The sequence below is a fragment of the Mustela putorius genome, unplaced genomic scaffold (genome assembly GCF_011764305.1).
Source record: "Mustela putorius furo isolate JIRA1106 unplaced genomic scaffold, ASM1176430v1.1 tig00000721_pilon_pilon_pilon, whole genome shotgun sequence".
Classification (NCBI taxonomy): Eukaryota; Metazoa; Chordata; class Mammalia; order Carnivora; family Mustelidae; genus Mustela; species Mustela putorius.
In genome coordinates this window covers 5,416,431-5,429,286 of record NW_025421456.1, presented here as the reverse complement: position 1 = coordinate 5,429,286, position 12,856 = coordinate 5,416,431, and the positions used below count along the sequence as shown (strand labels likewise).

Sequence of the window (12,856 nt, the reverse complement as noted above, 5' to 3'; positions counted from 1 at the left end):
GGCAGCCACTTAACCGACTGAGCCACGCAGGTGTCCCTCCTCAGTGTTTCATAATGTTCCTTAAAATTTGGTTTTTACTCACTGATTGCTTCTTAAATATGGATATATGTCTGGAAACTAGAAGAGACTGGAGCTGTAGTCAATTCTTGATTACCACATATAAGTTCTCTGCCAATTAGATTATGTTTCTTCTCCATGAATTTATTGTCTCATTTTGTCTCACATCTTAACAGCAGAGAAAATCCATCAGTCTTTGTATAATGGTTGCATATATGCTAACATATAATCTTATATATGTTAATAAATAATATATTGTGTATGTGTATTTTATAAAAAAAAAAAACTTGTCTAATAGAATTGCTTTTACATGTCTTCGTTCTTTATACGTTCTCCTACTTCTACTAAAATTGGCCACTGTTGTCACAGACTGCTTAAAGGCTGAAAACATTAGAAAATTACCACATTTTATATCTAGGTTACTTAAAAGTACTTTAAAATTCATCTTGGCCCAAATTATTTGCTGGTTATTCTTTTCCTAGTTTCACTCACATGCTCCTAATTTTGAATACTACCTACTTTCAAGGGTATTATAAAGAGCTCAACTTTAGATGTATTAATTCTTGGAATACAGGACACACCTTCAGGCCTGTGAAATCCTTTATAGTCACTAATTCAACAGTCCCTCACAACTAATGAGGTTCCTAGGTAGTTTTTCATTGTAATGATGACAAAGTGCAAGCTGTAAACAATATAAGGAAGAATTGATTCCACAAAATGCTAAGTACATATATACTTTTCCAAAATAATCCTGTAGTAGTTGCCTCAAAATCTACTGGAACAACAAAGAATTAAAATGATTAGTGTTTTAATAAAGGCAAGGGAAAAAAAAAGAAAGAATAAATTAATCAGAAGATAAATTATGTCCATGGAAATCTATTACCAAAACAGGGAGACCAAATCAAGCATCCTGAAGCCATATATAAATATGGAGCATAAGCTTAACTGGCCAAAAATATTGCTGTTTATAATACACATCTGTACATGTCCTTAAAATGGAATCATAATATCTTGTTTATTAAATTTGGAAACATATCAATAAAACAAAATAAAATCAGAAAATAACCACAGGTTGCTTTTTAAAAAGAATACTCTGGAGATCAAAAGAAGAAAAAGCAATAAAATATTTTCCTCCTTTAATGGAATCTTCATTCACCATCCACTCCAACTTTATCGTATTCCCTAGGAGAGTAAGATTTACCATCTGTTAATCTAAAAATGGATTCTCCACCTTCATAAATTACAGCATCTACTTCCAAATTGTACGGTACTGTGGATTAGAAGAGGGATTACCAATACCTGGGCTCTTCACTTGTCTCCAACCCCCCTCTCTTGTATTCTGACCCTTCGTTCCTGCTCTAGAAACACTCCCACATGTCCCAATTGGGGACAGTTACCGCCACTAACTGACCCATAAAAATGTATAGCATCTGCTGATGGCCAGGATTGTGGCAAGCAAAAGCCATTTCCCTTAGTTCAGACTAAGGGAGTTGTAATTCAAAGATTTTTAACAATAAATAAGGGCTTGAAAACAAGATTATTAAAAGCATACATACTCATATCTACAGAGTAAAGGGCCCTTCTCGTAACTGAAACCACAGATTTCCCTGGCTTTCTAGAATAGTAGGTATGAGTATAAATAGTGGACGTATGCAGGCTGGGTGTGATTTTCCTTTCTATCTATCTGAATTTAAGAAAATCATTTAACTTTTCTGAAGCTGTTTCCACAACTATGAAGTGGAAATGATATTAACAGTGTTATGAGGCTCAAAGGGTAAACTCTCCAAGAACTTAGCACTTAATGACTGAACATAGCAATAGTTGATAAATGTTATTGTATTTATTATTATTGTTATATATATAACATTTATGTTATAAGTGTTATTGTAATTATTATTTATTATTATTATTATTATTTACTGCGTTCTGTTGCTTATTTTTTGCCTGTGAGGGATGATACACAAGATACAGAGAGGTTTAATCTAAGGTTCACTAGCTCTGATTCTAAACCCTCTAGAAGACAATCATTTCTAAACTTGGTATTCAGCACTAGTCTTATAAATGTCTTCTGATTTCTCTTAGAAATCTTGATGGTGTTCACTGTGAAAATAAATTAATTTATTACCCAATTGCTAAAATTCATTTCTGTTACTGTCATAGTCTGTGCACCTAATATTATAAACACACTTCTAATAGACTCTTTCTAATGGCTTTTCTTACACTGAGATGTAAAAATCTCATTACCTAGACCAATGGTTCTCTTCAGTGCAACACAGGGCTTGAGGCATACCAGAGACCCATTAAAGAGGCCTGGGAAGTCAACACTGTCTTCATAAGAATGAACAACATTACTTGTCTTTTTCTCTGTATTGACATGTACACCAAAGGTGCAAAAGCCATGATGGGTAAAACTGCTAGTGCCTTAGCACAAATTAAAGCAGTAGCTCTCCAGTATTCTAGCAGTAATTGTATTCTTCACTTCTAGGTACTCACAGTAAAAATAAAATGCCTGTTTCATTTAAAAACTGAAGAAAATCTTTGGAAGAAATAGCAAAATTATGAAATTTATTAAATCTAGGCACTTAAATCTGAATTTTTTTAATATTTTGTGTGGAAAACAGTAGAATGTACCTAAACCACTAATTTTTACCTAAGGACTATAGTTGCCTCAAAGAAAAGAATGCATGTGAGTGAAATGTAAGGTAAACCAGTTGTTTTCCTTACGGAATACAGTTTTTGTTTGAAAGAATAACTGAAAGGGAAACTATATTTTTTTTAGACTTCAGTATGTGACAGATACTTGTTTGTTATCAAATGAACAAAGGGCACCTGACACTTGAAGGAAAACAATAATATATGTTACTGATAACGAAATTTGAGATTCTGAGTAAAAATTCAAATTTTGAAAAACTTCTAACCATTGCCATGAAGTTGAGAGTCAATATATATTTAAAGTTTTTTATAAGATTCTGAGCACTTATAACAATATTTTCCAAATGATCAATTCTTGATATTTCTAAATCATGAATAGTTAAAAAAGGTCCATTCAAAATGCAAGATAGATCAATGTATTTTTATGTAACAAAGTATAAAAAGTTCACTGATAGGATTTCAAATTCCACATTTCGAGTAAATTTTAAGAAAGTGCCATTTGTGGAGTTCTGGTATAGTATAAAAAGAAAATCAACAATTATCTGAAAAGAATACCAAAGTATATCTCCCTTACCCAATGCCATAGATCTGAGTGAGGATAGATTCTTTTCATCTACTTTAACTGAAATAATTTATTGCAATGGAATGAATGAGAAGATTTGAGAATCCAGCTGTGTTATCTTAAGCCATCTATTAAAGGTGTTTATGAAAATATAAAATAATGTCTCTTTTCATTACCTTTTAAATTTGGGAAAATAAAGTCTTCTAATAGAGTAAAAATATGTGTTTAATATGATTTTTAAACAAATTAATAAATATTTAATTTTTTTCTCAGTTTTATGATCAAAATGACAAATTTTGATAGAGAAGACACACCTAAACAAAAGCTCTTTGAAGTCCTTAACAATTTCTATGAGCATACAGGGGTACTAAGACTGACAAATTTGAGAACTGTGAGCTGGAAACATATACAGTATGTCCTTCCATTTAAACCCTAAGACCACCCACCTAAGTTTCTCTTTCCTCTCTGAGTTTTCTAACAGTTCTCAATTCACTTGTACGACAGAGATAATTGGCATGTCTTTATGTCCTTACTTCAATTCATGAGCAAAATCAAGTTTACTAATTTCCTCTGTTCCCTCAGTTTCTCTCTGTTGAGTTATTCCTGAGACAAAAGAAAACACATTCTGGTCTTAACTATTCTACCATCTCATTTAACAAACATGTACTGAGCACCTGCTATACCACAGGTATATACTAGACTCTGAGATAACAAAGATCAATGAAACAAAACCTCCCTCTTTGTTGAGGTACAACCAGGTCCCTAAGTTGCATGTTTCTATACAACACATATTAAAAAAGAAATGTCTTTTGAAGGACTGCATCCCTATTTTTTCTTGAACCTAGAAAAATGGTACAAACTTTATATGAGCTGTTCTTTTTTTATCCATTTTATTTTTTGTTATTTTATTTTATTTTATTAGTGTTCCAAGATTCATTGTTTATGCACCACATCCAGTGCCCCATACAATACGTGCCTTCCTTAATACCCACCACCAGCCTCACCTAATGCCCCACTACTCCCTCCCCTCCAAAACCCTCAGTTTCTTTCTCAGAGTCCACAGTCTCTAGCTGTTCTAACATAATCAAGATTCATCCAAGCATACAAAGACACAAAACTATAATAAACCTTGTGTTTGCAAGTCAGAAGCAACTCAGAAGCCATCCTTGAAGAATTCCTATTTATGTCAAAGGTTTAGATATGATAAGGAGAGTGAGTGAAGGTATACAATTGGAAAGATCTCTGGAATGAGCAAGATCAGAGCCACGGACCTCTGCTCTCTCCATACGCGTCAGAGCTTGAAAAAGAATGCAGATTAAATCATTTCTCTTTTACCCACTGACCCTCTGCTTGCCCATGGAATGATCAGCTATGACTCTAGCCAGAAACCTGGGTAAGCAACCCAGAGCCCTATCAGTGCACATGAATAACAAGAAAAAGGAAAAAAAAGTATTGGAACAAAGTTTGCACTTGAAAACAAACAACTGAAAAATCACCTCTGACAACCAGAGGTAATATAACTTATTTTTGCACAATCACAGTAAATTAATTGTTTGAGCAGAAAGAAAAAAAGAACTTTATTGTATATACTTGAAAGATACAACCAATAATAATATGAAATTCTAGCTCCCAACCACTGCTTTCAATATTCTTTGGAGAAACACATTTGCTTTTAATTATAGGAGTGGTTGGAGCTTGGAAACTCAAACTTGGTTTACAATTTCAGCACTTTAGTTCACAGAATATACCCTGGCAGTTTTTTTTTTTTTCCTTAACAAAAAATCACCATAATTAATTATCCCCAGATTTTTAAATAAATAGGGTGTAGTAAATATGAACAATTTTTTATATTGATGTTATTTGATATTTAAAAGGTAACAGGAATACTATCCCCTATGACCAGCAAAATGACTTACAATTATTACTTTTTGATCCTCATGCCTATTGCAGAGCCAGCACTATTTAATAAATTTAAGCCAAACTAATCTTTGCATATTTAATGATTAAATAGCAAGGCAAAAGAAATTTAATGATACCAATGGGCATTTATTCTCATTCTCCATGTTGTTCTAATAAAATATAATGCACTGAACCAAGCAACAACCAATAACATAATTTGTTTCACTGTTTAGCAAATTCATCTAAAGTCTAGAAAGACTTAGTTGCCTATCTTTAATAAATATTTCAATTTTCTAACTAATTAAATCTCTTTATCTAATAAATATTCCCAGAGAAGGAAGGTAGAAATAGGGGGTCAGTTAACATAAGGGACAACCAGATATCAATATAAAAATGTATGTAAATCATGGCCTAAGTTAAACCAAATAGCTCTACATGTAAGACCCATGTTAAGATCTTTAAAATTCTAATTAGGAAAAGAGGACATTTGGGTTACAAGTCCCTTCAGGGCTATGTATATAAGATAAAACTGAATTCCAGTTAGCATTATATCGCTAAGAATTGTATCTCTATTAAGAATTATATCTCTAATTATATCTCTAATATCCTCTAGGCCATGAATATGCTGCTCTATCTGAAGAATAGATACAGCTAGCTATTATGAAAAAAAAATCACAAGGATTCAAAAGGGTAATAATAATAATAAGTGAATATTTTAAATGAAGAAAACTGCTCACCTTCCACCGCCCCCCCCCACCCAAAATAAAGAAAGCAAGAAAACAAATACGTAAGCCTCAATCTCACTAGTATATTGTGTCTGGGTTACTGCCAAGTATCCCAAATGACATTTGATATTTTGTGTTTTTGGCTGAGTGACACTAGAATGTCTTTGAGGGGAGGAGGCGGGAGAAAGGAACTCAGAAAACAGAGAACAAGAGCTTTCCAGAGTCTAGCTGTGTGATTTCTAGTTGATTATCAAAACAACACTGGAAGCAGTTCAATGAAAATGCAACACAGAGGTAGTAGCCTAAAGTACAGCCCAGGGAAGGCCAGGCTTGGAATGTTTTAGGCATATGCTAGAAACCCTAATCTCTAACCCATCAGCAGACAGAGCAACATGTGCCTGTACCACAGCACTGAACACAGATTTGTATCAAGAAGCACCCTCTAATCTCTGATAATTCATAGCACATTACATGCTTTCCTTCAAGAGGGAAGAGAAAGGATTACCCTAAGTCAGAAGATGGTGCCTCAAATGTGAAAGCAGATGAAATCAGGAATCTCCCCAAACTTGGCTCAGCACATTAAAATTAGTCACTGTCTATAAAGAAACTGCCAAGACTGCTGAGGATGTGAAAGTTAATACTATCCTGATGTAAACTGCCAGTCGGTACTGTGTTGCCACTCCTCCCAGAAAGCTTTGCTCTAATGCTGATTTCTACCAGAGTTTTTGGTTTTGGAACAGAAATTTAGTCTGATATTGCCCATTCTCTAGCAGAGTTCCTTACTGAGAGGTGTCTAGTTAGTGCACTGATTCAGCGTTCTTTTTTTTTTTTTTTTTCCACTTCTGAAATGGCTACATTTCTCCCTGGCCTTATACATATGATTACTAGGAGGTAAAGCATATAAGCTGTTTGTTGTTTGGTTTCGACCAGGATGAAAGCTCAATTTTATGTGATTCCTGTTCTCTTTGTGACAGAACATTTTATATGGCCCTGTCAGTAATAGAAACAATGAAGGTAAATCATTATAGAAAGTAAATATGAGAGAACAATCTTTCTAAAAGGCACATCAACAAATAATTCATAAATGACTACAAAATCATTACCTCTGCTCTCTGGGTTCTGGGAAAAGCGGTTGATTTTTCTATGGCATAAACATCCACGAGGTAAAGACATGCTCCTTGCTCCCGGTCCAGAATGGCTGCAGTCTGAATTATGCCAGTCTGTCGTCCAATAGTAAAGAGGCGTCCAACTGTTTTTTCTTCACAACGAACTGAAACAATATAATACTCCACTGGGGCTTCTGATCCTCTAGGGCTAGCTGCTTCTATGGATATTACGTTGGTACCAATGGGTTCACCTTCCTTCAAAATAGTTATATATTTGGGTTGAGTAAAAACAGGTCCATCAAGGCCCTGAAGAATGATGGTCAATTCAGTGGTTGATTTCCTCCTTTCAGGGCCAAGGTCTGTTGCTGAAACTATGAGGTTATAGATCAGCTGAGAAGGCACCAGTGCTGAAGCCACTCTCAGGTCTCCACTATAACGATCCACAATGAAGGTGTCTGTGTCCCCATTGATGATCTCATACTCCACTTCTCCGTTTGCCCCTTCGTCTGGGTCTGCAGCCATTATCGTTGTCAGAACAGAACCAATCACAGCTGAAGGGTCTGCAGCAAGGGCATTTTGTGATATAAACATTGGAACGTTGTCATTGAGGTCTGTGACCAAGATGGTCACATTTTTCAAAGCATAGCGTCTCGTTTCTATAGGCACAGCTTGATCATTGGCTTTTACGGTTAACTCAAAGAGATTGGCAAATTCCCGATCTATTTCAGCATTAGTATATATAGTGCCTTTGACTTCATCTATGCCAAAGTGGTTGCCCCTGGGCATCTGTTGAATGATTGTATAGGAGAGTTGCCCATTAATGTCTGCATCAGGGTCATGTGCAGTCACTGAAATGACAGACGTTCCAATGGGAATGTTCTCGACAATGGACTTGAAAATATCCCCAGGAGGAAAGCTAGGAGGATTGTCATTAAAGTCCCTCACATGTATAACCACTGACATTGTAGATGAACGAGGAGGCCTTCCTTGGTCTTTTGCTGTTATATTTAATTTGTACAAAGACTGTGTCTCAAAGTCCAACTTTTTGGCAAGGAAAATACTCCCAGTGTTTGGGCTGATGCTAAAAGTTCCATGGTTATTAGTTCCAGTGATACTATAATGTAAATCAGCATTGTCACCTGAATCTGAATCGGTTGCAGTAACAGAGGACACAAGTTCACCAATTCTCATGTTTTCCAAAACATCAACAAACAGTGTTGATTTAGGGAAAGAAGGGGTATTGTCATTTTCATCTAAAATATCAATATTTAAGGTACAGGTGGAGTTGAGGGAGACTGCACCTGAATCCACTGCTTGAATTACAAGGGAATAGGCAGGTGTTGCTTCATAGTCTAATTTGCCCACTAGAGTCACCTGACCAGAGGTACTGTCTATACCAAACTGTCTTTCTTCATTTCCTTTCATTACAGAGTAATGAATAAGTCCATTATTACCTTCATCGACATCTGAGGCAGATACTCTTAAAACTTGTGTCAGGTTGGCTGCTGACTCTGATATGGTGGCTTGGTAAAAGTCTTTTAAAAATTTGGGAGCATTATCATTTATGTCCTTCATGTAAACATGCACTGTGGCCTGATCCTTGAGAGGCTGAGGGAGCCCCTGATCTGTTGCAATGACTGTAAAGCTAAACACTGCAGTCCCTCTCTGTCTCATAAGAGACTCCCTGTCAAACTGACGAGTATTTGTAATTTCCCCACTAACAGCATGCAACTCAAAATCTGGCTGCACCATTTCAAAGGAATACCTTACTTCTCCATTTGGCCCAAAGTCTTTATCTATAGCATTTACTTTGCCCACCAATGACCCAGCTTTCTGCTCTTCTTCAAAATAAAACGTGTAATTGGTACTGTTAAAAAGAGGCCTGTTATCATTTACATCTTCTAAAATTACAGTAACATTCACAGTAGCACTAAGGGGTTCCACTGCTCTGTCAGAAGCAACAACCAGTAAAACATATCTGTCTTGAAGTTCACGGTCCAGTTCACTTTTTATATACAATTGACCATCTGGGAATATGCCAAAAGCATCCCCTGTATTTCCTTCAGCAATGCTGTATGCAATTTCACCATTTGCTCCTGAATCCTTATCAAAAGCTTGCACTTTAAAGAATCGAGAATTCACGGGTTCTGACTCGGAAAGGGTGACCTCATAAGAAAGTTGATCAAACACTGGTGGGTTGTCATTTACATCATGGACATAAACTGTTAAGATGAAACTAGAGGAGAGCTGTGGGACACCCATATCAGATGCCAAGATCTCTATTTGGTAGGAACCAGCATGAACATCCAGGGGTCCTAGCAAACTAATATTACCATTCTTTTCATCGATAATAAACAGGTTCTTGGGATTTTGCTTCAGGCTATAGAGTACCATGCCATTGACACCTTCATCAGGGTCCACAGCTTTGGCTTGGAAAATGCTGTGACCAGCCTGCCAATTCTCCACCACGTTTACGCTCTCTACAGCCTGAAGGAAATGGGGAGAGTTGTCATTCAAATCCTTAACAGTTATGTTAACCATAGTGTCTCCAGTCACTGTGCCCCCACTGGCCACTACTTTCAGCTGATAAAAGGATTGCTCTTCTCTGTCAATCACACTCGCTGTGGTAAGATGCCCAGTGACCTGGTTGATAGCAAACATACCTTTCTGGTCCCCAGTAGTAATGAGATAACTGATGTTGGAATTGAGATCCATGGTGGATGCAGACACACTACCCACATGATATCCCAGAGCCACATTCTCAAAGACCACAAAGCTGTAGGCAGCCTGGCTGAATACAGGTGGGTTGTCTTGAGTGTCCAGTACAGTGATGGTTACTATTGCCTGGTTGGGAGACTGTAAATTGCCACCATCAGTAGCCACTATTTGCAACTGGTAGGCTGTTTTTTCTTCTCTGTCTAGGGCCATTCTGGTAGAAATAACCCCACTTTGAGCATTGACTTGAAACCGAGACCTGTCCCCAGCGGATATACTGTATTTGATAGTTCCATTGAGACCCAAGTCTGGGTCAGTGGCAGATACTGTCGTGATGTAACTTCCTCCAGGCTCATTCTCCTGAATATGAGCAAAATATTGGATTGGGTAAAACACAGGACTGTTGTCATTCACATCCAGGAGACTCACATTTATGCGAACCATTGATGACTGGGGAGGGGAGCCCAGATCTGTGGCCAGAACCAACAGGGAATGGAAAGCTTGCTCCTCTCTGTCCAAGGAGGCAATAGTACTCAACCTTCCAGACACAGGATCCAGCCGGAAGGATCTCTGGTCAGTCTCGGCCTCTTGCAGGGAGAAGCGCACTGTCCCATTGTCACCCAGGTCTCTATCAGTTGCCCTAAGCACCAGTAGTTCTGTCCCTGTTGGGGCATTCTCAACCACAGACACATTATACCCTTCTGGCTGGCTAAATACTGGCTTTTCATCATTCACATCCAGGAGAGTTACTACAAGCTGGGCATAGGAAAACTTGGGGTGAACCCCCTGGTCCCGAGCACTGATGTTCAATACTATCTGAGAAGCCAGTTCACGGTCCAAGCCCCCGGCAATTCCAGTGGTCACCAGGCCGCTATGTTCACTGATGTGGAACCAACCTAGTCCATTGCCAGAGACGATGCTGTAACGCAGATTAGCATTGAGACCAGAGTCGCCATCAGTGGCAGACACTCCACTCACATAGCTTCCCGGGGGTGCCTCCTCGCTCAGGTTCACTCTGTACACTTGCTGTGCAAAGACAGGAGGGTGGTCATTGATGTCATTTACGAAAATCACCAGGCTTGCCACAGAAGAACGCGCCTGGACCGCTGCGCCAGGGGGCGCCCCGTAGTTATCAGAGACCGAAACTGTGAGGTTGTAAGAAGGGATGCGCTCCCGGTCTAGGGCGCTGGCCACTTTGATGAGGCTCAGGTTCGGCACTTTGCTGCTCTGCACCTCAAAGTGGCGCTGCTCATTGCCTCCTAGAATCTGCACAGAAATATTCCCGTTGGCCGCGGGTGAGTCTGCGTCCGTCACAGTGAGCAGAGCCACCACAGTGCCCACTTGAGCGTTCTCATCTACAGAGGCATAGCGCGAGGTGGCCGGGAAGTAGCGGAATTTCACCACGGGGTCATTGTCGTTGACATCCAGAAGCTGAATGAGCGCCTCGGCACGCCCAGTGAGAGAAGGCACGCCTCGGTCCATAGCCTGCACGGTAAGCGAGTACTGACGCCTGGCCTCGAAGTCCAGGGGCTCCCGCACGGTGATAAGCCCCGTTTCTGGGTCCATTTGGAAGGGAGTCCCCTCGTCCTGCAGTCTATAGCGGATGTCCGCATTGGTGCCCTCGTCCGCGTCCGCCGCCGCCACCTGGAGGACGCTGGAGCCCACCGCTGCGTCCTCAGGCACCCCCGCCTGGTAGTGGGAACTGCCAAAAACTGGGGGGTTGTCATTTATGTCTTGCACAGTCACGTTTACCTGCAGGTAGCCCCGCCGCTTCGGCTCACCCTTGTCCTCCACTTCCACCAATAGTTGGTACTGCGGTGTGACCTCGCGGTCCAGCCCGCCCTTGGACACCAGATGCAGAAACGCACCCTCGCCGCTCGGGTTTAGGGTGATATCCAGGCGGAAGCGACCCGCCTCGTTACCCTGGATGATGCGGTAAGAGCGATGGTCCACACCATTGGAGCCGATGTCCGAGTCGGTGGCCGTATCCAAGATGACTTGGCGCCCGCTGCTACTGTCCTCCTTGAAAGTGACCACGATGGAGGGATCGGGGAAGACGGGGGCGTTGTCATTGAGGTCCCGCACAAGCACTCGCACTTCGGTGGGGTAGGTGGGAGAGCTGGAAAGGACCACCAGGTTGATCACATCGCTGGGCAAGCTCTCGCGGTCGATGGTGGCGGTGGTGTAGAGGGCCCCGGTGCTGCTGTTTATGGCAAACAGGGCGTGGCTTTCGCTGAGCCGGTAGGTGAAGCCGGGGCGCGTCTGGATGGTGCCCACCAGCGTGCCGGGAGGTTGCTCCTCCAGCACTTGGAACACCTGGCGCTGCTCGGCCCCGCTGACCTGAGCCGGCCCGGGGAGCTGTGATAGCAGCCAAAAGACTCGGAGGAGCTGAAATACTGATAGAGGGGGCAACTGGAGCCATGGGCGTCCAGGCGCCCTGTCTGCTAAGTCCATGGTCCTGGCTCCCTGGAACGGTGTGATAAAAAGAAGGAAGAGTGAAGCAAAAAGAGTAACAGCAGGGATTAAGTAGCCCTAGCAAAAAAAAAAAAAAAATGCAGCCGACGGCTCTCAGAGCTCTGCTATTTCAAAGAACCTCCAGCCCAGCAGAAGCAAATCGCGTCAGAGAAAGGCTCCAGATAGCCATTTGGACTTACAGTACGAGAGAGATGCCCGGGCGAAAAGCCGCAAGGAATTCCGCGGGACACTCCTGTGCGCTGATGAATTCCCAGAAAAGTTTCTCCAACCTCCTACATTTTCCCCCCTTCACTTTGATTTTTTTGAATCCAGAGTCTGAGCGTTCTCGCCTGGGTGGGTGTGGATTGGGAGCGGTTGCCTGTATTTAAGGTATATGAGGAATCATTGCAAACAATTGTCTCCGGAAACTTTAGAACTTACCCACCGCGAAGGAACAGAAGAGGGAAGAACGAACCTCGGCAGAGATGTGTGGCAAGAACAATTGCGCACGGGGGAGGGGGCGGTGGGGACCCGGGAGATTATAGAATTCCTTTCCCAAAAGCTGGAGACCAGGGTTCTCCTCGAGTCCTCACTCCTCACTAACAAGGCTGCGAGGCCCCTTCGACAGGGCTGCAGAAGTGGCCGCTGAGGCCCGGCCGCCGGCGTCTGCGCGCTGGCCGCTAGCG

General features: G+C 40.9%; 1 protein-coding gene across 1 annotated transcript in view; it reads right to left on the bottom strand.

Moving 5' to 3' along the window:
- Positions 1-12,456, bottom strand: part of FAT4 (FAT atypical cadherin 4) — a 179,044-nt gene extending 166,588 nt beyond the window's left edge. Inside the window, exons 1-2 of the mRNA XM_004747947.3 lie at positions 12,371-12,456; positions 6,999-12,182 (exon numbers count right to left, since the gene is read on the bottom strand). Coding sequence (XP_004748004.2) covers positions 6,999-12,170 — 5,172 coding nt within the window. The 5' untranslated portion in view covers positions 12,171-12,182; positions 12,371-12,456. The remainder of the gene's footprint in view (positions 1-6,998; positions 12,183-12,370) is intronic.
- Between the last annotated feature and the right edge of the window lie 400 nt (positions 12,457-12,856).